Source organism: Zonotrichia albicollis, chromosome 8 (genome assembly GCF_047830755.1).
Source record: "Zonotrichia albicollis isolate bZonAlb1 chromosome 8, bZonAlb1.hap1, whole genome shotgun sequence".
Classification (NCBI taxonomy): Eukaryota; Metazoa; Chordata; class Aves; order Passeriformes; family Passerellidae; genus Zonotrichia; species Zonotrichia albicollis.
The window spans coordinates 19,910,289-19,935,577 of record NC_133826.1 but is presented as its reverse complement, the minus strand read 5'-3'; the positions used below and the strand labels follow the sequence as shown (position 1 = coordinate 19,935,577).

At 40.4% G+C, this 25,289-nt stretch overlaps 3 protein-coding genes across 9 annotated transcripts in view; all 3 read right to left on the bottom strand.

Moving 5' to 3' along the window:
- Positions 1-25,289, bottom strand: part of LOC141729855 (pancreatic alpha-amylase) — a 54,349-nt gene that overhangs the window by 9,423 nt on the left and 19,637 nt on the right. The window contains exon 1 of one of the 4 annotated variants that reach the window (XM_074546194.1): positions 385-525. The exons of 1 other annotated variant lie outside the window; for it this stretch is intronic. The gene's annotated coding sequence lies outside the window, so the exon portion shown is untranslated. Of the gene's footprint in view, positions 1-384; positions 526-25,289 lie in introns of those variants that run through there. 2 more of the 4 variants (XM_074546195.1, XM_074546196.1) reach the window with 2 other exon arrangements.
- Positions 362-9,683, bottom strand: LOC102073581 (pancreatic alpha-amylase). The gene is made up of 11 exons (XM_005487103.4): positions 8,659-9,683; positions 6,313-6,528; positions 4,689-4,835; positions 4,210-4,407; positions 3,461-3,691; positions 2,416-2,549; positions 2,208-2,330; positions 2,004-2,103; positions 1,604-1,725; positions 1,369-1,494; positions 362-780 (listed from the first exon to the last, which is right to left on the bottom strand). Exons 2-11 carry the CDS (start codon positions 6,478-6,480, stop codon positions 591-593), a joined length of 1,539 nt encoding a protein of 512 aa, XP_005487160.2. The 5' UTR covers positions 6,481-6,528; positions 8,659-9,683; the 3' UTR covers positions 362-590.
- On the bottom strand, positions 9,840-23,637 carry RNPC3 (RNA binding region (RNP1, RRM) containing 3). Of its 4 annotated transcripts, none has more exons than XM_074546187.1 (15): positions 23,353-23,637; positions 22,359-22,406; positions 21,141-21,259; positions 20,443-20,523; positions 19,628-19,739; positions 19,097-19,165; positions 18,355-18,500; positions 17,329-17,454; positions 16,456-16,592; positions 15,520-15,681; positions 15,266-15,360; positions 15,128-15,186; positions 14,463-14,595; positions 13,569-13,641; positions 9,840-10,999 (listed from the first exon to the last, which is right to left on the bottom strand). In XM_074546187.1, the coding sequence occupies exons 1-14, from the start codon at positions 23,608-23,610 to the stop codon at positions 13,582-13,584; spliced, it is 1,605 nt and encodes a 534-aa protein (XP_074402288.1). In that variant the 5' UTR covers positions 23,611-23,637; the 3' UTR covers positions 9,840-10,999; positions 13,569-13,581. The 4 variants fall into 4 exon arrangements, with proteins under 4 accessions (XP_074402288.1, XP_074402289.1, XP_074402287.1 ...); XM_074546188.1 differs by having other exon boundaries at positions 9,840-10,068; XM_074546186.1 differs by having other exon boundaries at positions 9,840-13,641.

Here is a 25,289-nt window from a genome sequence, read left to right as displayed (position 1 = left end):
TGTATCTCCTACAATTTCCTCCTTCTAAAAAGAAAGATCTTTGACTTTTCTTCATGAAATGATTTCAGGTCTTCATTTGGAACTGACTTAAAAGATCACTGTCTTAGCGACAATCCTCCGTGAATAAACTTGAGTAATACTAACAATAAAACAATACTCCAAGAGAATACAAAGAATAGAAAATCAATTTGAATTGTGCCATGTTTCAGCACAAAGGGGTCTTCTCTTGGTTTTTGGATATCCTGTCAATTATAGCAACCCTGCTTGCCCCTAAAGACAACTGCATTTCTACTTCTGCACAGAACACCATGATTTTAAATTTAATGATGTCAATCTTCTCCTTCCATTTTTTATTAGTACCTTAACTGAATAAAGTACACTTACAAATGCACGCAGATGTATAGCATCACTCCCAGATGTGCACGGCACCACCAGTTCCCACCTCTGCTCACTATTTCATCAGTTTTACAGCTGACACACTTTGCTCTGTCTCGGTTCATGCAGTCCTGAGAGCCAGGGCATTCTGCACATCTGTTTGCTGTTAACAAAGATACAGAGGAGAAGGAAGAGCACATGCACAACACAGCTGGTTACAATTTAGCATCAACATGAATGGCAATGAATGGGTCTTGGTCTTCATTCCCAATTAGGAAATTAGCCATGCCATCAGCAGCAACGTGAACTTCAACTGCTGTACACAAGTCATCTTCCTTTTGCCCAGAAATGACATCACAGTAAGTGCCAGCAGGCAGACCGGTTTGCAGAGATACATTCAAGGACCTTTGGAAAAGAATAAAGTGCAGTAAGCATTATGAGGACTCTAAAATGCTCTTCAAATCATACTGGAAACCTCAGATGTTAAGTAATTCTGGAATTACCCCCCAGCACTTTGCTGGACACCACAGAATCTATTCAATAACTACATGATTCAAATTGCTCATCACCACAAGCTACAGCTACTTATTGCAGCCCTGGCACACACCTGTTCTCTTGTCAACTCATTCTCGCATAAACAGTTCCAATACAGTTTTTAAAACTGTCACATTTAGAACATATTCCTGAGTTTACCAGTTCCCTCACTTCTATAAATTTAGACTTTGCAGGTTGACCAGGCCCAGTGACACAGCCAGCTTCAGAACTGGGAAATAGAAATACCACACTACAAGGTCTAAACTGCAAAGAGTGCCTATGGAAAATGCCATGATCAAATTGTCAGCAACTGTCTATAATAATCCATTAGAAATATCTATTCAAGTCAGCAACACCTTAAAAGGTTTCACTAGTAACTAGATTTTTAAAATACATATTTACCACATAATAATTTTCTTATAATCATAATAAATTATAATTTATTTCCCTCTTACTCACCAATCATCATTGTTGAAGATGATGAAGCCTTTATTACCACGGCCAAAAGCCACTTGATTGCTGCCATTGTCCCACCAGTTGGAGAAAGGCTCACCATCCACCACGTTACGGAAGACGACCATGTTCCTGAAAACACAAGCCATGTCTGCCACTGCACCTGCAACACCTCTAAAGCCACATGGAGCAGGAAGCAAAAGCAACTGCTTTTACTTCTTGTTTCTCCCCAGTGCCCTACCTGATCTGACGCCAGCGATGTTCACAAACCCAGTCGTTGCCACAGGTCGTGTCTGGATTGATTGTAACGGTCTTTGTGGAGCCATCTGCGTTACTTGGGGGCCCATACCAGTCATTGACGTCCTGTCATTAAAAAGAAGGGGTTTTTTTAATTTAAAAAAAAAAGAAGATTCATATCTTCTGACTCACAATGCAGAGAGTCCTTGTGGTGAACAAAGCTAGAGGGAGCATCAAAGTTCCACCACCTACATCCAGCCCGGGACAGGGAAATCTCTCAACAACCTGAAATGCAGTGAACTACTTCTCTGGCCCTGCTCTCACCCTTAATCCCCATGGATGAATCTTCAGCACTATTTTAATTAAATTAATTTAAATTAATTATTTAATTAATTACAGCTCACCTTTCCATTTTGAAAATATCTTGGCCAGCGAAAACTTGACATCACACGTGTGACGCCATACGGATGGGCAAGCATGAAACCAACTGCCATTTTATAGAGCCTGTTTGGTGGACAAACAAGGAATGAGACGTGGTACCTGCCAGAGAACACACAGGCAAACAAGCAAAAGCAAGAAGCATCACTCACACAAGAGCAATCCCTCACCTGGCATCCCAGAAGGTCAGAATAGAAGCTCCACCAGCCCTGTGTCCTCTCTGGTTGTCGTGATTGTCCACAAAGACCAGGGCTCTGTCAGAAGGCACAAAGCCCCAGCCTTCTCCCCAGTTCCTAAACAAAAACACAGACTTGAAGCTACCCTGTCAATTGGTGTATCCAATGAATCCTGGATAAGTTGCAGCACCTCCCTCCTTACTTTAAGTAGGCCATCTTTTCTCCATTCCACTTGCGGATCACTGTCCCCAGTTTGGCACCGTACTTGAATTCTGTCACTCGGCCATTTCCAAAGTACTCACTGCCTTTGATGGGCTCTCCACCCAAGTCAATCACCTGGTACAAGCAAGATAGAACATGTCTTTCTTCTCAAAACCCAAACAAATACACTGATTTAGACACTGCTTTAAGGAAGGAGACGGTACATGAGCTAATTATTGTGTCAAGTTTGCTATTGGTTATTTGGCTTTCTTGCAAAATCATATGTAAGGCTATTTTCTCCTTTTAGCTCAGCCCAGCTTGTGAACCTTGTTTTCATCTCTATCCTGTATCTCCTTACTCCAGCTGATCACTTACCCATGATTAAGGCTTGGGCTGTACTTCCTTTATATTCAGTATGGTCACCAACGCCTCTGCTTCCAGCAGTTGGGCTGCATCCTTTCACTATGGAGCTAAAGAATGTTTCACTTTGCCTAGACTTTGCAGGCAAGATATTAATTTAATAAAATATGTGCAGCAAGTTTATCTTCTGCTGACTGAAACCAACACTCACCTGCTTGTTCAATTCTTCATTCAAATGTAAAACACAAATTCAGAATATCAAACAATACTTGTTATACCATTGGAAAATAAACTTTCAGCCCATAATCAATACTTATGTCTTCTGTTGCAATTTATTATCCAGGATTTAAAATTCAGGAAATGGTATCTTTTTTTAAACCAATAGAATTTTTGGTTTAAAAATTTTAACTACAATGCAGTAAATTTCACCTCAATAAAAATTCTCTCAATAAAATTTCCAGGTTACCTAATTCCAGTAGGTCCAAAACAAGTGGGGCATTTTGCACATCAATTACCATTTATGGACAGATTACATATTTGTAGATTATAATTGAGGATGGAATTGAGCATGATTTCTGCAAATCTGCTTGAGCTCAGCCCATGCAAAGCATTGCCATGTGTGACTGAGTCTGTACCCAGGCCTTCAAGAAGTTTGTGAAGTAATATTAAAAAAAAATAAATATTACCTCTTGGTAAATGAAAGGTTTAGTTCCTGCAGGAAACCATTGAGTATTTAGATCTTCCAGCTTGTCTAAAATGGCCTTGACGTCGGCAGGCCACATGTGCTTGGCAGCGTCGATGCGGAAGCCCGCGACGCCCAGGCCGATGAGCCGGTTCAGGTATGCGGCAACCCTGGAGCGCACGTGCTCCCTGTCCAGGGCCAGGTCCAGCAGGCTGACCAGGCGGCAGTCCCGCACCTGAAATCAAACCCTTCTCACCTAATAAACTTCAGGTACTGTTTTACACACCTTTTGAATGTTCTTGGCCTATATTACAATGCCAAGTAAAACCTTCAGTAGCCTTTGTTCCCTGTGCATTTCTTTACTTTGCAAAGTCATCTACACAGAAGCTGCAATAAGAAATTGAGTTTACCCCTCTCTTCTGAAATTGAGACCATGGAAAACTTCCAAATTACAATAAAAGGCAAATAATAACTTTACCTTTTTTAGCACTAAATAGATTTTATGAGCTTTAAATTGTCTTTATTAATTACCTAAACACATTGTCTGAATCTGAAATTGGGCCACTGACTCAAGTACAGCTATCCCCTTAAGAAGTGGTGTTCTTAATAACAACACTAACCTCTGTTATTAATTTGGATGGCTTTTCATAAGGCTTTTAAAAATTTCTTTTAAAAAATGTCTCACTGTAAATGAGAGCAAAGAAATCACAGCACAGGAACAGATGCACAAGAAAACCACAGCTGTAGGTTTACCTGAGATATATCATGATAATCCTCAATGTTTCCACTTCTAGATTTACATTTATGATCATTAAAGTCCCAGCCAGAATAGGGCACAGCTGGGAAATCTTCAGTCTTTGCATTGAAATAGCTTCCACAAGTGGCATGGTCACCAGCCCCAGCATTGGCTCCACACATATGGTTGATTACTGCATCCACATAAATGTGCACCTAGAGAACAGTATCCATGTAACAATTTGAAAATGCTACTTCCCACAGCACCACTAATTAATGTTCTCTCTACCATACCTCCTGCCCTATCCTCCTGCTTCTGCTTGCTTGCTTCAGCCAATATTTTATTCCATTTTTTTTATTAGCATACAACAAGGGTGATAAAACATGCAGCTCAGCAGACAGGCAAGTAACACTACATCCATTTTTTTAAATGGTAGAATCACTAATTGGCTATATCCTTGCATTGTAAACATCAGGAGGTTTTTAAAAGTACTTACTCCAACATTGTTGCACCGGGTCACCATGTCTCTAAATTCAGTTTCATTTCCAGACCTTGTGCACAGCTTGTAGCTGACAGGCTGGTATCTTTCCCACCATGGTTGCTGGGGGTCAGTAATGATAACATTTTCATTTGGAGGTGAAATCTGTCAGTAAAACAATGGCACTTGGTAACAGGATACTGAAAACGGTGAATTTATTTGCCCAGTATTTTCAGAGAAAGAACATTTTTAGAGAACACTTAGATCCTCAGAATCCTCTGCTTACACTGTAGGAGGCTGGAAACAAAAGACTGAGGCCTGGCCTCAGAAAGCCAGTATAAAATTAGGCCCATGAACAGAGAGGCCTAATTTTCTTTGTGACTTCAAGCTTCAAAAAGAAGCATCTGAAATTGAAGAATTAGGTCAGCAGAGGAAGGAAGTGACTGCATAACAACTGACATAACATCCTGCCTTTAAAACTGATCCAACTTCCCATTTTTGTAATGCTTTGGATGAACGCATGCTTGACCTAATTCTTGTATGTTTCCAGGTGAGTTACACCTCTTCCTTTTACAGACTTTTCAGGATAATTTTTAGGCAATAAGCTTTTGCTGCTACCTTCAAGCCTCTGGGTACAACAACCTGATCCAACCATTTCTCAGAAAAACCCCTTCAGCCTCTTAGCCGCCACACCTTCCTGACCAGCTCAGCAAGTCATCATCTGAAAAAAACTTCTGAGACCCTGCCACAGAATGAATTAACATGATAAATAGGCACGGGCCAGGGTATGAGAAATCTGTTTTAATTCCATCTGGTCTGTGTGCCTGGAAAAAAGGTTGCAAAGACAAGATGATTATTTGAAAATGATGAGAGAGTTCTCACTCAAGACAGCTTGCAATCTCTTGGGCTACAAGAGACAGGCAGCCTTTGCACCAATTTTTCCTGAGCAATCTGACAGGCAAACAGGAATACTTTAATAAGTGACTGCTCTCCTGTCATGCTACCCCACCCAAGTGGCAGTTCTGGTTCCACAGTAACACGTCTCTGTTGTTCAGACAGAACTGACTCACACAGGGACACCTTCACCAGAACCTGTGTTCAGTGCACTCCTGCCCGCTCACACCAGGCTCCTGCAAAGAAGGGTCTCTTAGTGACTTACTGTGATACACAGAGAGATACCTGCCAGCTTGGGTGAACACAATCAGCAGCCTTTTGTACTTAATTATTTAACGCCTTCAGCACTTTTTTGTTCGCTTTGGAAGCCCTTTGTTCAGTCATAGTTTCATTTTACATTCATCTAACTCTTAAGAGCTTTCCTTGATTTAAAAAATATCAAGCAGATAAACTTAGGTTACTCTTCACAGCAGTAAAAAAAAAAAAAAAAATTACCAAGTGATGTGCAATTCTAATTCACCTAAATGTAATAGCACAGACTGCAAAACATGCACTTTGGAGCAATGAAATAAATTCATGCTTACTCAAAGATAGCTGAAGAATATATTTGTCAGCATTTACTACTTCCACTGCCAATTTCTATTTTTCTTGTTCAGTACCTGTCCTTTGACGAATTGAACATTTTCTGTGAAAAACAAATTATCATCTGTGCAGCAATTTCACTACCCACTGATAGGAGCAGACATACCTGAACTCCTCCAAATCCATTAGGAGCTAAGTAGCGTTCGCACTCCTCAGCAATGTCCTGCCAGCGCCATTCAAAGAGATGCACAATAGAGGTTCTCTTTGGGACAGTGTTGGGGTTGTACTGCCCCCAACAAAGCCCTACAACTAACAGCAGAAAATAGATCCCCATCCAGTGCTCTGTGATCAGCTGGGCTCTTCTTACTAACTGCCAATGTTCCTGTAAGAGGGTAAGTACACATTAGAAAACACAAGTTTAAAGGTAAACACCCATCTCTGGCACCATATTTATTTACCTGTTATTTTGTATGAGAACTGGATCTTATCTAAACTATATCAAATTCCCATACTAATAGTAACTTTGTTTTCATGCACCTAACGTTCAGATGTTGCCTAATGCAGGCTGCCTCCAGAATGCAAAAGTTGTGGTTTTATTAGTATAAAGCCAAAAACTACCCCAAAGGGTAAAGGAATACTTATATAGACTGAAATTGACATTTTATTTATAATTTTAATGTATGTTATTTTACATTCCTATTTATCATTAAGAGACATCTTTTTTTTTTTTCCAAATGGTGTTGCTACAACTTGAACATATTTGGATAAGACCTTGCAGAGGCAGCATATTTCTTACCATGATTTGTTATGAAACCCCAGATATTTTGGAGGTTTAACATATGTGAGTCTGTCATTCATGATATGCATGACATCTCTCATTCAAACAACAGCCTGAAATATGGAAGATCTCTCAGACACAGAAATCATTAATTATAGTGAAACCCAGAAATGCTAAATGTCTTATCTTTGCACACCTGCAGGATTTGTGTGGAGATATTCTCCTTTTAAGAACGTGGGCAATGACATGCAGATTTTAGAAGTGCTGTGAAGCTCCATAACCAAGAATTCTCCTTCTGAGTGCTCAAGTACAGAGTTCTGCAGGAGCTTTCCAGAGGCTTGAAGCTACATTTCCTTCTGATGAGCTACGCTAGGAACTGCATTTCCCAACTCATATCCTATTTGTATTTACTTAGGGATAAACAAAGATAATGATCCTTATATCAAAATTGCCTCTCCTTTTTCTCACCTAGAGAGATACAACATGCAACAAACCAGAAACTAAACAACTATCAAGGTTTACATTACTCTACTGAGAGCCTTATACTGCACTCTTCCGGTTCAGAAGTTGATTTAGAGAGTCCGAGATACAAAGAAGTCCTACAAGAACTGCAAACAAATGGCTGAACTAATACTTCCCTTAAAACAAAATACAGAATCTTGTTACTTTCCTGTAAGTATCTATTATTTTAAAAAGTTATCTTACAGTGACAGAGCAAAGAGAGATTCCTGTCACAAGGGAAACCAAACACCTCAGTGAAGGTTTAAACGTGAACACAGGCGCCCTCAGGTTTGCTACACAAAGGAAACCCGTGCTTTTCCTGATTTAATACACACTTGGGAATGCACTGCTGAAAACTCTAACTTGCTGTGATACACTTCGCCAGACATAGATACAAAATTTTACATGATTTCTACAAAACTGCCCTCATTTCTGCTTCAAGGAAAGGATGATCTGTATCTCTCAGGTAGTGGAGCCCTCTTTGGAGCAAATTTAGGCACAAAATATAGTTTATAAAATGTAGAACCAGCCTTCCAGAGCCTACTACTATCAGCTGTCACTGCTCTTCAGAAGCAGGTAGTGTTGTTTAGAATTAAGCATTTGGTATATTTAGCTGGCTTTTCTGCTTGTGAACAAAATAGCTTTAATACAATTATTTACTAGTAGATCTTAAGTAAAGTATACAGATTAAGTTTCAACCACAAGCAGTTGTTCTGCGTGCTTCCATTTTCATGAAGGAATGCTTTCTGGCCCTGATAGGAAGAACATACATTAAGAGAAAATGAGCTAAGAAAATTCCATCTTCTCTGATGAGGAAAGCCATTTATTAGATTGGCAAGTTTTACTTACAGCAGTAAATATGCACAGCAGTAAATGACACAAAATAGTAAGAATAATGTATCTTGACCCAACCAGCTCCAAAGTCTAGTGCTTAAAGATTCAATGTAGATTTTCCTTTCTCTGAAACAGGTTTATGGCTGCTCTGCCTTCAGTACAAGCAATAATAAGAGAATGTAGATGTTGAAATCCTCACGGCACTCTGATGGCTCTAGCTTCAAAATAATTTCGAAACTCGGAAAAACTAAGAAGCCATGTGGAAGAGCGCAACACTGACTGCACTGCAGAGAAGCTGGAGCGTCTCTGCGCAGCCCCACCGCTGTCCCGGCCAGCCCGGGACTCGGGTCACCCTGTCTGTGCTGGGCACGGCCTGAGCGGTGCCGCCATCCAACACACCTGGGCCGCGTCCGGACCTGCGGCACGCCGAGCTGCGGCGGCTGCAGCTGCCAAAGGCTGTCACAGGGCAGCACAGCAGTGGCCCTGTCCCTTCCGGCGGCTCCCCACAGAACCCCCAGGCAGCCCCGAGTTTCCGGCAGGCGAAGCAAACTCGCAGGGGCCGCCCCTCCGAAGCTCCTGGCCGGGCTGCCCATGCGGCGCAGATCCCGCGGATCCCGGTCCGTGCCCGCCCCTCGGAGGCTCCCGGCCGGGCCGCCCGTGCGGCGCAGATCCCGCGGATCCCGGTCCGTGCCCGCTGCGGCCGCCCCGCCCCTTCCGCCGGGCCGCGCCACCGCGCGGGCACGGCGAGCCTGTCCCGCCCGTCCCAGGCACAACGCGGACCGGGCATGGCTCTCAGAACTCTCCGCACTTTCTTATAGAGTATTATTGTCCTTGAGCACAGCACCACCTTTTGCTGTTGGCCTACTTCGGCGCCACTTGTGGGCCTTTGGTCCTGTAGCTCAACATGGATCACAGGACATACTACTGTAGAACCACAGAAGCATTTAAGTTGAAAAAGCCCTCCAGGATTAAACGAACAACACAGTGCCCATGGGAAGCGTAAAATAAGAATAATTCCAGTAAAAGCACTTCAAAGGAATCTGTTAAGCCAGCTCCTATTGGAAAAAATAGCAAAGATAGATTTACTTCGGTCCCGCCACCAATACTAGTGATTTAGACTGTTGGCAGCAGGAGTAATGACAAATCTTCTGCACCAGCTCCCACACCATCAGCTATGATTTAGTCATTTATGGACTAACTTTTCCTTTAAGTGCAATGGACTAGAATATCTTTCAAATTAAATGTCATTGCACTATTTCCCACATGGTTTTTGACACTTCAACTAACCAGCCCAGTATGTAGCAAATCCTATGTGACTATTGTTATCACCCTCAACAGGGTAAGGACCACATCTATATCAGCTTTAACTGCTACTCTGGTTTTAATGACTTCAGCCTCACCAGTGACAGTTCTCAAGTTGCAGATGAACAATCAAGGTAATTACTGAGGAAGAGCAGTGCCCAGTTTCACAATACAAATTCAAGCCCATGCATTCATCCTGCTTGGTCTCCCAAGACAAGAAGACCTGTCCTGCCCAAAACCCCAAGAACAAAAGTCAAAACAAAGAGAAGGCAGCAAAATGAAGAGAAGGAAAATAATTTATTAGATTTCACAAGCAATCTAACATACATTTATGATGTAGTGAGTCTTGTGATATTTAAAGATATGTGGAATCCTTAAGACAGGAAAATTTATTCTCTGCCTTAAATACTTTAGAAATGCAACTACGCACAGTTCAAGAGTCCTCATGATCACACTGCTTCTTCCCCAGCTCAGAAACACTTGAAAGAGAAGGAACACAAAAGGGACCTGGAACATCACAAAGGCATGTTAAAAGTAAGAACTACCAAAAAACAGCAGTGTTATACTGGCTTTTGACAACTAAATTGAAAGATGCTTAGTGTTTTAAAAGTGCTTAATGTCTGTGAAAAATACATCTTAATAAATGCAGACTGTATTAATTTTATATTATAGAATGTTAAACAGTGATGTAGTATGAAACCCATAGGAAACATGTAGGTCACCAGCAACAACACTACCTCAGTGCAGACAACAATGTAAAAAAACCCCAAACAACCAACAAAAAGGTAGCAGTGATTAATAGTTGATTATTAGTCCAGCTCCAAATACTTAAATGCCAGATATTGTTAATTTTCTTCTTTATTCTAAAAAGAGAAAGTAAGGAATGTATTAACTAAATCAACTCCAGATTGCTTCTCATGTATCAGGACAACAGTAATCATCAAATGACCTAAAATACTGGTCAACCCCTTAATATTAAAACTGCTCTACAATCTATTTTAGCCAACATATTATTATATTAATAGGTTTTTAAAGTAAAACAAGGTGGCTTGGTCAGTGTGAGCTCAGCACAGCTTCACACAGATCAGCTGGTATGAGCTAGAACTGCTACACTAAGGAACAGGACCACAAATTACTTACTAGGGTACCTGAGGAAGAAGGTGAAGGCCACCTTTTAAGACTAAGAACCTTCATTGTGTCTATTCACACAACCACAGACAACTCTTTGGTTTCTTTCCCCCCCACTGAAAAAATGTGCTTTTTAAAATTATTAGATTAGCTCAAGCTTAAAATGTGTTAACTCCTCCCCACACCTACTCTGTTATGGAAACCTAAGATGCAGTTGAGTGCTACAGGAAACATTGCACAAAAAAGGATACAACAAGAAAGGATACACTCTGCATGACAGTATTATTGCAGTATTTACGCAGGAATGTTTCTAAAGAAGAACAGCAGAATGTGGTTTAATTTTACTTGATTCTCAGTATTGCACACACATAACTTTATGCTACCTACCAAAAAAAAGCAAATATGCCTCTTTGATAAAAAACAATTCTAACCCCTTGTGAGACTTAATGAGGACTGATGAATCCATCAACACTAAACTTCATATTCAAAAGAAAACTTTTTTTTTTGATAACTTGAACTATTAGGACCAGCAGATTCTTCCATCTCCTTCAAGTCTTTGCCATTTTACAGACTCACTTTATTTCCATCAGATCCAAAACCCAATCATGTTTCCCTTTAATGCCAGCTTTCAAACCACTTTTTCCTTATGAAGAAGCTGGAGACATCTCAACATCAGTTTCTTCCACATAACTTTTCTCCCAAACAGTTGTATTTTAGCTACAGGAAAAAGTCACTTTAGGTGAACTTTTTGCCAGTCCGTCAATAAAGAGACATTTCAGCCAGCAAGTTCTGCAATATTTTATAAACCAGATGTATTGTTTTGTCAAAAAAAAAGGATAAAGCCTTTGTAGAAAAAAAAAAAACAACTAAAAAAACCCAAAATAAAACAAAAAAACCCAACAAAACCTACCCAACAACAGAAAAACAACCCTAGACTCAAGCAGACTCAAGTTTTTATCACGGGATTTTACTTCATAAATCAGCATTCATCCGAATATTCCAGCAGGAACAGAAAAACGATCATGCAGAAATAGGGGTCAGCTTAATCATTACTTGGGAAATGCAACAAGTCTTTTTAATTAAACCTCATGGATCCTTAGAAACCTGTGTAACTCCTTGGCACAACGATATGATTAAAACGTATGAACAGTCAGGGTAAGAGAAGTTCTGCCCATGGACACACCAGGGACACTTGTAAGATGGTAACTCATGGAAGATTTTCAGGTGCACAATTAAATCTTGCCTCAGAATGGTTTGCTCTCTCTAGAAAAAGCTTCTGAGTTGACCATCAGAATAACAACAAATAAGCACTTTGTTATTTTCTTTATGCAATTCAAGTATTTAGCCTGTTTAATGAATTCAGAATTAATGTACAAAATGAGTTGGAAAAAAAGGGAATTCCTAAAAGAATAAAAGTGCTGACTTCATCTATCCGGTTTTCTCCAATAGCTAAAATGCTTCAATTTTTTTTTTTAATATAAGAAACCTTAGTAATCTTATTAGATAAATAGAAAGTTTTTTCTAACAAGAAAGGACTGACAAACAAGACTGAAATAGTCTCATAAATACATGATCCTAATAGAACACTTTAGCCAAGGCTGTTTTCAATGACCACTACAGAGTGATCTTTAATCTGACAAAATACAGACTTTGCAAACTACAAACAATAACACAAAATAGGAAGTAAGACCAGAGAGAGAAAAACAAGCCTAAATCTGAGTTTAAAAATCCTTAGACAATGGATGGAATGAAGAACCTACAATTAGAGTAGCTGTTAAAAACAGAAATACTACCATCACAATAACCACACTGTGGGCTTTACAGCCAATTTGTAAAAATCAAAGCAAATGTTCACACCCTGAGTAACAAGGATCAAGCTCCAGATTAAAAACACACCATCCGTTGTTAAGGAATGTTTCCTAAGCACTCAGGGTAAGATTTCAATTAATTTTGTTTTAAGCAGAGGCATAACCAAAGTGATCTCAACTGTAACCAGAAATTAAGGTCAGTGCCCTTTAAATTGGAGCTAAGTCATGTATCAGAGGGTGCAGACTGAGAAATAAATGCTTTTTATTCTTGCACCAGTTACTTCACATGGTCATTTTTGAGTTCACTATGCAGATGTTTGCAGGCCATGAAACCACTCAGGTAAATTAGAGCTGATTTGGCTTGACTTACTCTCACATAAATGAAATACCCAGAGTAGGGAGCAGTGAAGTAAAGCTACATTATAAGAAATAAAAAGTTAAATAGCAACTTCCTGCTAGAAGGTACTTTCTCATTACATTTAAAAAATGCCAAAAATCAGGAGCTACATATTCCACAACAAAGGAAGCCTTTATCAATGCAATTCACTAATTCAGACAAGTTTAAAGGTTACTGTAACAGCACTAAAAACTCATTTTCTGAAGTTAAAAAAGATTCTTTACAGCCAGCAGAAGTTTGTTAGAACCAGCTCTTCAGAATCCCATTACAGCAGCAGGGATAGAAAGGAAGGAGGTAAGAGGCAACACTTTTCAACAGTAAAACCCTGGGAGATTACTAAAAGATAAGTGGTCCAATTCCACAAAATTATTCTCGTTATCTTTGCAAATTAAGGAACTGACAAGTGTCCTACAATATCAGGATTAGAAAAATATTGCCCCCTGAGATTTCTAACACAGGAAAAAGGAAAGTTATAAACTTACACCAATATATACCTTGCACCCTGTTTTTCCAATATAAGCACACATTTAAGAAAATAAATTGGTATGGAACATTTCCTCTCCATCATTAATTTTCCTAAATAAGCTGTTAAAGAGAGAGTAAATAAAACCAAACAAACACTAACAAAAACCCCAGCCCAATCCTTTGTTTTCACTTTCAGGCAGAGTCCATACCTTGTGCAGGGTTTTACTTTTTTCTTTTCCCTTCATTGGCATCCTGTTTTGGTCTAGCTGAACGAGCAAATTGCTGAGATTCTATTAAGGACTACAAGTGTCTGGTAAGTAGAAGTCAATTAAGAAAGACCAAAAAGATTACTCCTGCAAATTAGTCTAGAAAGTGACCTTTATCTGTGAATCAATACAGTATGAAGTATTATAACAGTGTCTATTAGTCTAAGATTAGGACCTCACTGATACACAGTACAGGAGTTATTAGAGAGACTATAAGGAGGACTAACTGGGAATGGGTTAGATGTAATCAAGGATAAATGTTTGATATTTACAAACTTCCAACCCAGCATGTTAATTCTTAACTTTGATGTATCAGGAAAAACAGTAAAAGCAGCAGATGCTGGGGTAAATGTGAGTATAAAGAAACTGAAATAAACTATGAAATGTTTGAGTGAAAAATAAGAAAGGACATTCACACAAAAAAACAGTACTATGCAATCAAAAGGAGACAGTTCCAGCTGAAAAACCCATCTAGAACCACTTACTCTTACAGGAGCATTTCTTATGATCATGATTCTGTAAACATACACCTAACCAAGTCAAAAACCTTGTATTTAATTTAAATACAGTGGCCATGCAAGCCAAATTATCTTCTGTATTGTCTTTGCAGGATCAAAGATGTAAGACCAGTGAATTCTGTTCTTAAATCACTTTTACTGTCCTATTTCACAAGAGTTGCCTCCTGTTTTTTTCAGCCACCATAAATAGTGCACTGTGTTATGCTGACTGGTTTTCTTAAGGCATTTTTTATTTTGCAGAACACTGTGACGACAAACCTTGGCAGAGACTGGCACAGACGACAAAGAATATAACGTAAATGCTTGAAGAAAAGGATACAACCACCATGGGTTTTTCAAATAAGACATAGCCATTAACTTCTTTTAGTGCCTTAGCAGCTGCCTTCTCATTGGGCAGTCCAATGAAAGCCTGTCCCTTCATCCGGCCCTCTTTCATCACACGGATATCAAACCTAGGGGCACAGAGCAGAACTGGGAATTACTCATGTTTAACAAACCTTGCAGATTTCACAGTACAAATGCACAATTCTCATGCTCCAGGTGGGAGAAAGAACAGAAACAGAAGCAAAGCCTGCAAAGAAATGTGATGTCCTTGGAGACCATTTTGCTTGGGGAAACCATTTACTAAAAGGTAATATTAAACTGCAGGATGGCAAATTTATGCTCAGTACTATTAAACAGGACATATGCAAAGTGATCAGATACACACAATCACCTACACAGTTCATTCTGTGTCACACAGCCAAGAAAAGCAAATCTGGGAATAAAAACATAAAGGCAAAATAATAGGGTCTTCAGTCACTCATCATAAAATAATTTCATTTCTTAATCTTCATAAATGAAGATTTTTAGGTCTAACACATTTTTGTTAATGCAGAAACACAGAAAATGTAAATATGGCTATTTTTAAAATCCCAGTTTTCAGAAGTGACATAGGAGTTAATATAAAAGGCTTAATTCTAACTAAGTATGAAATGAACTCACATATTGCGTTCTACCTCTGACTGGAAGTCAACATATCTTCCAAAAATGAACTTAAGATCCTGAAATGAAAGTGTAGGTGTAAGATGAATGCTCAGAAAAAGCCCTTTTGATAGATATTTAATTTGCATGTTTACTTACCTTTTCTTGAACTTGTTTAGCTAAATTCTTCACATATATCCTGCAATTTGGATCACCTGGCTCATAGTTTTTGAAAACAGAATATTTTTCCATTTCTTGAAGACAAAAAAAAAGGAACCATACTTCAGTTCATCTACTTTTGCACATTTGCTCAGTATAAAATAATTCACTATAAAAAAACAAACACTTAAATAAGCTATTTGTTGCAACAAATCAAACAGCTGTTACTAGATAATCTATTCTCATAGTTATACCTTCTCTAGAAAGTCTGTTTTTTTCTAGATCCTTTCTAGAAATAAATTCTGATGGTATTTCATCATCCTCCTCTTCAGTTTCCATTTTATCATTTGAGCTAGGAGCTGGGAAAATCCTTCCAAAGCCTGTGTTATTGATTTCTTCCGTGGCTGCATAAAGGTCTGAAATTTCAACAAATCACATAAGTGGTTTGTACCTGTATTCACACCAAGAGCAAGAAAACCACACTCCTTCCAGCAACATTAAAATAGAGCAGACTTTGCAAGGCAATTTGAACACACCCTTAAAAAAGAGTCTTAAACCCTGCTTGACAAAAGCACCTGCTCTGTACAGTCCTATAAAACCCCATGCAGTTGAAAATAAAGGCCATGGCACACATCAGTTAGCATAAACCTTGCCTTGCTGTTCAGTTCTGTGTCCATTTCACTATTTTCCCTTAAAGAAACTGGATATTACTGTAAAGTACCAAGAACTACAGATTGACCATAACTCTCTAAAAAGCCATCACACCTCATTGTTATCAGTGCCCACCCAGCATTTTTATGGCAGATAATCAGTGCATCAGAGAAAAAGGGTTGGCAGTCACTCAGATGCTGCTCTCTAAGAGCTGGAAAAGGAAAATCTGAAACTAGCCTGATATATTAATTTACACCATAAAATACTGAAAATTTGTAACATTTGCATCCTATCATTTAAAAGACACTGCAATTCACCATAAACCACAGAGCACATAGGAGAGTCCTTTAAAATCCTCTGGATCCTTTCCAAAGATTGTAACATGGGAAAAACAGCAAATACAAATATGATGCAACTTGGTGTTGAAAGCTCCAATACAGAAAGGGAAAAGAATTTCCTGGTGTAAATTTCAGCACCCTTTATATACTGAAGCCACATGACTTGAACATTAAACACATTTGAGGTACAAACTCTCTTACCTTTTTTTTCTTCTTTTTCTTGGTTTGTCTGAAGAACAGCTGGGATCTCAGTACTAATATGAAACTCTATTTTTTTGTGACCTACATGCTGCAGCTGCTCAAAGACATCTGAAGGTGACAGTGTAGGGTGCGAGTTACTGTTTAAAACAACATCAACACATTAATTAAAGACTCAGACACTGATGAATGCATGCTCAAACACAAGATTTCTTCCAGTTAGATTTCATGCTGCTGTTTGCTACAAAAACATGTTCTCCATTTCATACATTTCACCCAACAGTTTCAGGTGATTAAAACACTGCAGACACGGAAGGTATGTCTGGCAGTGGGAGCAAAGCCAACCATCATGTACCACGGTACAATACACACAGGCATTTATTAAAACCTTCATCAGTAACTTCAGCATGAAAAATAAGTGGCCTTGCTGCTGCCCTCAGCTAGTATATAAAATACATGACACTTAAAGAAAATGTAGCAAATCATTTGGAGGAAGCAGGCAGCCATTAGTAAAAATGCATTCACAATCATTCATCACAACACAGAAATACTGCACTGCTGTCTACTGTGGCACAGAACTGCAGTTCTAAGACCCAAACTCATTTTAAAGCTAGTTTCTATTCTTCCAGTGTCATACTTTTAATTCTTTGTTTTAAGAAGCAGCCCAAGCAATAAATCCAAGTTGCTTTCATCACAGCGGTAATGTGAAACTAGTTATCCTTTTAGGATAAGGAATTTCTATTAGTTTGACAGGAAGAGAAACAGAGCTTGAATCAGGCACACTTTAAAGTCGTTAAGCAGACTTTAGTTCAAACTAGAAGAAAATCTGATTTTTAGGACAATAAAACCAATAGGATAAGGGCAAAAACCACAAACCTGTGGGAAGTACACACAGGAACATTCAACATGTCCTTAATTCTTTGCTTTTTTCTAACACCACGCTTCTTTGTGTTTATTGGTCTTTTAGGCTGAAGGGTTGCTAATTCCATCAACTTTGTCATTCTATTCCAAACAAAAAGGAAACCAAAATCAAACAAAAATAAAACAAAGAGGTTTACAGTTTATTGAAAGTACTAATTTTAAAAACCCTTCCCCTTTCCTTAAAGCCCTTGATATAGAACTTTTCAGAATAAAATTATAAAACTAACTACCTTAAAACTGAAGTTGTAACAGCAAATCAATATACACAGAGCACTTAAGGACTGACCAAAATCCTAACATGTCAGTGATGCCCTTTCTTCCCCAGCATGCTCCTTACTGGGACACTGAAGGTGTGATGGCCCAGGCTGAACCTGATTTTCTAACACTCAGCAGGGGTAGCTTTTTCCAAATACAGCATAGGGACTTTCTGATTTACTTCTCAGTTTAGACAGCAAAGGAAAAAAGCTGCTTTTTAATTCAGAGTTAGTTTAAAAATTAAAAAAAATACAGCTATGATGTAATTCAGTCACAAAATTGCAAGAGAATCCTCAGCACAAATATTATCCATCCTAGCATACCCGCTGATGTACAAAGAATGTTCTGGAAGTTGGTGTGCACATAGAATTCAGGCTGAGGATTCAATTTAGAAAGATGTGGAACAATGAAGACTTCAGAAAATAATCTAATTTCTGCTTCCCTACATCTGCACTCTTCAAGCTGAGTTTTTGTTTAGTTAGGTTTTTTGGACATGGCAACAAATGAAACCAATAGGCCACTCTCCTTTTCTTACTGCATTTAAACCTGCACTGACCTTCTGCACTCTGGAGTTTCTCTGAGCATCTGGAAAGATTGCTACACACTCTCTACAAGATGCTACATCTATACACCACAAACATTACCACTTGCTGAACTCAAAGCTGGAACAGTAAAACCACCCCTTTCAGCAGCCCAAAACCTTGCACATGACTGTAAAATGCATACCTCTCCTTTTCCTCATCATTATCACTTTCATATTCTGATTCATCCCCACTAGACAGTCCTTCTTCCTCTTCAGGCAAAGGAGGCTCTTCAGGAGGCAGAGGTGGGATTGGGGGAGGTGGCACAGGCACTGGCAAATACTCTTCATACTAATTATGGGGAAGAAGTTGCAAAAAATTAAACTTCTTGAAGGACAAAACATAAACAGGTCTTGTTTTCTTAATAACAACAGTCAAAGCAATTAATGATAATTTAACAAGTATTCCCTCCAAGTATGCTTACAGGGACCTAGATAGCATTTTGGTAAACTACATTACTAATGAAAAACTTTCCACAAGCAAAAAAATCTGCTTTCTGAAGCATAACAGTGAATGGTTTAATTCTTTTAAGTTGAGATGAGGAAAAAAAATACAGCAACCATGGCCTTGGATTTTCATTTTGCACTCAGCTTCAAGGACTGTCCTGAGAAGAACACAGTCCAAGCATATGGGTGAAGGCTTAGGCTCCAAAGCCATCTCAGTTTCAACAGTGAAGCAACAGTTTGAAACACTCCAGTGCTGCTACCATAGATGAGTATTTCTTTGTTCTAAGTATAATCCAAAGAATTGCTTTGGAAGACCAACATGTACCCAGCCAAATGCAGCAGGATTTGCAATTCTCTAGAAATTTAGATCTCCTACTATGCTACTAACATTTTAAATTGTGAATCATTCCTACAGTACTGAAAACATATTTCAAATGTTACCATGGGAGGGCGAGCAGTGATTGGCCCAAAAGGTGGAGGAAGATTCATTTTATTCATCAGATGGAGTACCTGAAATGAGTCAAAATAAGTAGGTTTCCTTTGAATAAGTAAGTGATAACAGTTCCTTGCTAGGTAAAACAGCCAGTCACTCCCGGCAGGTGAAAATCAGCACAGTTTTAATGTTCATGAACAATGTAAAACTTGCACTTGAGATCCAACACTAATAGTCAATATAAGCAACACCCCAAGGCTAATAAAAAACACACAGCATCCTCTCAGAATGAAATTCCAGGTACTCAAGTCACATGTAATTAGGAAGTGCATATCCAGTTAAGACCTCAGTCTCAATCTATCTCAGGTTAATAAAATCTCATTACCTCAGCACAGTAAAAAACTAAGATTGGTTAACACTATCACAGAAAATCCAAGTTAGTATTTATGATGACAAAAATAATTACTTCTGTGCATAATTAAAAGAGGAAAAATTAAATGCCTTTAATTTTATACTTTTTTCCCCCATTTTTTACTTACCTGGACATAAAATTTGGGCACACTTGCCAAGGCATTTGCTATATTTGCTAGAATTGCACTTGAAGGTGGTGGATACAAATATTTGAGGCAAGAATTGATGGGAAAGGTGAGGCTGAGGAAAAAAAAGATTGAAAATAAGACACCTTACAGTACTGCCACTTAACAGTGGTTACTAGAGGCTTAACTATTGATTACATCTGAAGTAACACTGAAATATTTTTATTTCCCCTAGAACAGTTTTGGGCCACTTAGAATGCCTTTAACATCATGGAGTAGTCCCCAGTGCATGACAGATTTACTGGGCTTGGAAATACTGAAAGTGTCAAGCCATGCAGAAGCCTAAAGCTAACAGAAACAATCAACATGTCCAACCCAAAAGCACAGAACAGCAGCCTGTACAAGTATCAGAAACTCAATGCTCAAAGGGCTGCATTAGCTTCAAAAAAATTACTACTTCCGGTATGCTAAAATGAAAACGGGAGGTGGAGAAGGAAGAAACATCAGGAAAAAGAAGTCAGTGATATTCTGCTGTTAACACTGGGGGAACCTCAGCCCTCCAACCCCCCAAGAAAGCAAGGTGCAGTGCTAGAAGGCTGTTCTGCAATCCACAAGCTCAAAGCACCAGTCACTATGCAGATGTGAGGACTCTAAACTTGAGGAACTGAAACTCCATCTTTATGACAACTCCTACATGCCTGAGGAACACCAGCATAAGAGTTATTGTTCTGAGCATCTTGTTCAACATTATGTAACACATTGCAAAATAATCTGCAACAGAATAAATTAATTAAGATAAATAGAACCCCGACACTAACCCATGGTTAGGTGCAATTCCATTCTCTATTTTAACACAGTTTGGTTCAATCTTCTCTTCTTCTTTCACTGGTTCTTCTAAACTGAAAATTAATTTAGTCTTAATTACAACAGTGCAAAAATTAGGTATGCCTTACGTAATATATAAAATATACATAATCTATTAATAAATATAAAAAATAAATTAGGTGTTTTTAACATCTTTTACCAATTGCATTACTACAGCTGTTACCAATTCTTCATAATCAATACATGAGGATAATTACAGTAGTGACAGTCTTCTAAAATAAATACTTATGCAGATTTAAGTAAGATTCCCTATATTCAAACACTCCTGACTTAAATCCACTCAAAGGAAAAGAAATGAAATTATTTATCATGCACTCTCTTCAGAGAACATAAATTCAAAGGTATTAAATTATTGATTTGTTCATATTCAGGAAGTGGGATAAATAACCTGAAAACTCTACTACAGTATTTTTAATTAAGCATTGTCACATAGCAATAATAATAAGCATTATCACTTATTTGCACATTTCACAGGTGCAAATGACACAGTCACTGTCCTATAGATGGGAACCAGTTAGGACTTCCAAGTGGTTACAGTTTATCCTTTGAGTTACAAGTATTACCTAAGTATCATGAATCCAGAATCCTTTCCCGGACCACAAAGATAACAAGGAAAGTACTCTGCACATACCTTTTGCACTTGTCTGAGGCAGAAGGCTGGCTAAGTACCTGGGCACTCTCTTGCTCCTTTGCAAATTCAACAACTAAGGTGTGACCCAAAAGTTTCAGCTGATGCAGTCTTGATAAAGCCTTCAAGTAATTACAGAGGAGAAGAGAAAGGGAACAGGACAAACATGAGAATTGTTTTAAAGCATAACTGTTTTTCCTTTGAGTAGTACACTGGCCATAGGATGCAGGCCCAAGTGCTTTAAGCTAAGCCTGTGCTACCGTGGACACGAGAGCTCTGCACTGTTTGTGTATTCCCAGCCCTGCTTTTAGCAGCATTTCCTGCTGGCAGGAAGGAAAGGGACCAGGCACAGCAAGAACCACTGCACAGCTTGGTCACCTGAACACAGCAGCAGCCTAACAAAGACTTTTCACACAGCCTGCTAAACTGTTGGAATTTCAAAGAACCAGCCTTTTGCTTCTGAAGTACAAACATGCTAAACTCTGTCAGTAGCAGCTAGGGATTCTAAAATCAAGCTTTTAACAGTGGCTCTAGGAAGATCCAGCATTGCTCAAGTCCAGAGCCCAGTAGGCTGCTAACAACTGGCACCCAATTCACCACTGTTCACCTCACACAGTCTTTCCCTTTTTTAGTCCTATAAAGTGTGGCCTAAAAGAAATAGAAGCAATGCAAAAAAAACCCCAAACCCAAGGTATAAGGGAGAAGTTCTGGCACTGGCTTTTTAACCAGACTAGTCTTTAAAAAGCATTATTAGCATAACCTTTTTGTCATACATATCTCCTATTCTTACAGAAGTTTTCTTATCAAAGTTGGGCATTCAAGGCAGACTTGGTTTGAGAGAATCCCTAGGGCTCATTTTTATGGCAAACACAATTACACAGGAGACAAGGAAACTCTGCTTGGTTTATAGTTTGTATATAAATGCACACACATCCTAAACAGTGCCCTCATCAGTCTCAGCTTCTCTAACTTTGCCAGGCTGGATCAGGTAACTTCCACAAACCCCTTTCAATCCACCTTTCCTAAGACTCTAGGAAACACAGAAGTAATCAAGAATTTTATCAAGTCCTGCAAGCAAATCTGTGCTGAAACAGAACTCTCATACTACATTCTGCTGCTTTGATTTTTCCTAGCCCTAAGTACCAAATGATGTGTAAACCACTTAGAGAACTGGCAATTCAGTGCTTTGCTAAAACATTCAATAACAAACTCAATACAAACCTTTGCAGCTGCATTTTCACTGGGGAAGGTGGCAAAAGCAGTATGTTTCTAGAAAACAAAAAAAAGTTATAATGTATTTGAATCAAAAACGTAAGAGATTCCATGTAAAACATTGAGCTACAAGCACTTTGTTAGTCCAAGCTTACATATTTGAAAGTTACCAGATGGGAGGTATCCAATTCCCATCAGGGCAAACATGAAGGGCTAGAAACCCTTTTTCTTATGAATTTTGGAAAAGTACCTCCTGCAGTCAAAATCAAGACATGACCTCAGCAGTTTGACAAATACAGGACAAGTGGGGATTTTTTAGTGAGCAAAACCCACTCTAGACTGCACAAAAGTACATCTAGAGAGGTTTAATTCTCTTCTAAACCAGAAAACTCATTTGAGCACCTCACAAAACATTTTCATCAAAGTAACTCTTACTAAAAGTAATGCTCTTCCTGCAACGAAAGTTGTAACTATAGTGCTCTGAACGTTTGAATGGTTTCTAACTTCCCCCCTCATTTTCTAAATTAAATCAAATCCTCACAGAATACACCTTTCCAAGTTAATTTTTTTTAACAGACTTTATTACCCCATCTTGCCACTACATGACTCCGTACCCAAAATCATTGTAACAAAGTCAGTATATCTGATATCCTATAAAGCAGGACACTGATAAAATACGCAGACATCCATCTGCAGTTCTGCAAAAAACAGGGCTCTCTATGAAGAGTACTTATCACAAATACACCAATGTTTTCGTTATCTGGGGGAAGAAGAAAGCAAAGCAGAGATTTCAGGAGAGCCGTGAGCCTGCATCCCTGCCCGCGCCAAGGGCCCCGAGGCACGGCTCAGCCTCGCCGGCAGCACCAGAGGCCAAAGCCGCGGGCACGGCGCTTGCGGCGGGCGGGACGGAGCCCGGAGCCGCCCGCGGTCCCCCTCGCTGTCCCGTCCGCCCCGGGGACTCCCCGGCAGCTCCAGGCTCCGCGCGGCCCACCCCGGCCCTCACCAGCCGCCCGTGGTCCGACAGCACCCGCACAGACACGGCCCCGAAGTGCTGCAGCAGATCCTCCTTCTCCGCCGCCGTCAGCTCGGCGGGCAGGTGCCGCACCAGCAGCGTCCGCCCGCGCCGCCGCGACACGCCGGGGTGCGGCGGGACTCCGGGGTGCGGCGGGACGGCGCCCAGCCCCGGGCCGCCCGCGGGTCCCGGGCCGCCCGCGGGTCCCGGGCCGCCCGCCCGCAGCTCCTCAGCGCCCGGCGCCGCCATCACCGCGCAGGGACCAGCGGCGCAAATCGCGCGAGAACCGGGGCGGGGCGGCCGCTTCAGGTCTCGCGAGACTGGCGACACCGCGGAGGTGGCGGGAAGCGCGCGCGGAGGGGGGAGCGGCCGCTCCCGGCAGAGCCCGACAGGGGCCGCCCGCGGTGTCGCTCCCCTCACCCTTCAACACTTTAACGCTTAGGAGCTTGCCCTCACACTAAGTCCTAAGATGTGTTGCTGTCAAAATGCCCTCTCCTCAGCCTTTAGTTGCAGAGACTTGTCCCTGCCTCCCTCCCGTGAACAGTGAGGTACTGAGGCGTGCCTGGCCACGGGAACCACCGCCATAATTACAACTTGTGAGGGGATAATGAGCGTGAATAGGGAGGATGGACGGATTGCTGTCACCTACCACAGCAGCCACACAGGCGGCTCCCAAGCCTGCCTTGTTCTGGAGCATACAGGCTGTGATCCCAAGAGAGTGAAATAACCCATCTACTGAATTAGCTGTTTGCTGGCCGGCACAAGCCGTGCCTGCCTGTGTCGCTATGGCCGCGGGCTGTGTGTCCCACAGAGGCGCAGTGCCCGCCCTGCTGGAGCACTTGCCGTGTCAGAGCAGCGGAGCACTCAGGGACACCCGAGCTCTGTCACTGCCCTGGGCTGTGCTGGAGCCAGCCATGGAGAAAACTTGCTTGGAACCTGTCCATAGGACGGGTGCTTCCCACACCTCTCCATACAAGAAGCAAGGCCTTCAGTCAATAAAGTCCCTTCAGTGTTCCTGAGCGGCCGTGGTGGACCTGGTGCTATGCACAGTGCACCTGCAGGGTCTTGGCCCGGCACATTTGGTGGCTGAGCACTGACAGATTGGGCAAAGGCCTGGCCATGGTGGGTGGGCACAGCAGTCTCCTTAGCTCCATCAGATGACAATCCAAATTCATCCAAATCAGTTTGGGAAGGAGCTGGGTAAAAAAGGATCTTCTGAAGGGATCAATGAGAAAAGCAGATATGTGGGAGCAGTTTCTTACGGGATTTGTTACTGCATTTTTGTTGCTGCCATAAGCATAAGCTAAGAAATATCTATGAAGTGGGAAGCAGGTGGAATAATTGACACGGTGTGCAAACAGAGCAGTGTATTTTCTCTCTTGATAACGCCAGCAGTACTGTTTTTTTTCTGAGGCTGTTGAAACTTCAAAAATAGCGCTGGCCAGCCAAGCCAGTTCTGTGTGTGGCTTGCGGTTTGTATAAAGTCCAGAAGATTTTCTGGGGTATGCTGCTCAATGTGCAGTTGTAGCAGATGGGAAGATAACAATTGTAAATGCAAGCCTGTGGTGGCTGTGCTGCTGCATCCTGTTTAAATTGGCCTGACTTGTAGTTCACTCCTGGGTAATGACTTCAGAGAATATTTTATGCAGCAGATCTGTGAACCTTGTAGGCAAAGGAAACCTTCCTGTTTCCCTCGCAGTGTTCTAGTACATTCCAGTTATTAATGTGCATATCATTCACCAGATGGTAAAATAATGAAATAACTTCAAATATGTTTTCCCCTTAGAACTAAGGAACGCTGTTCCCAGTTCTGCTTAGAGAAGGCTGAGGAAACAATGTACTCTTTAGTTATACTGAACAATTGACAAGAATTGTTTCACTTGAAATAACTAATATCTCATGGCTCTTCAGCCCCCTTGTTCCTCCTA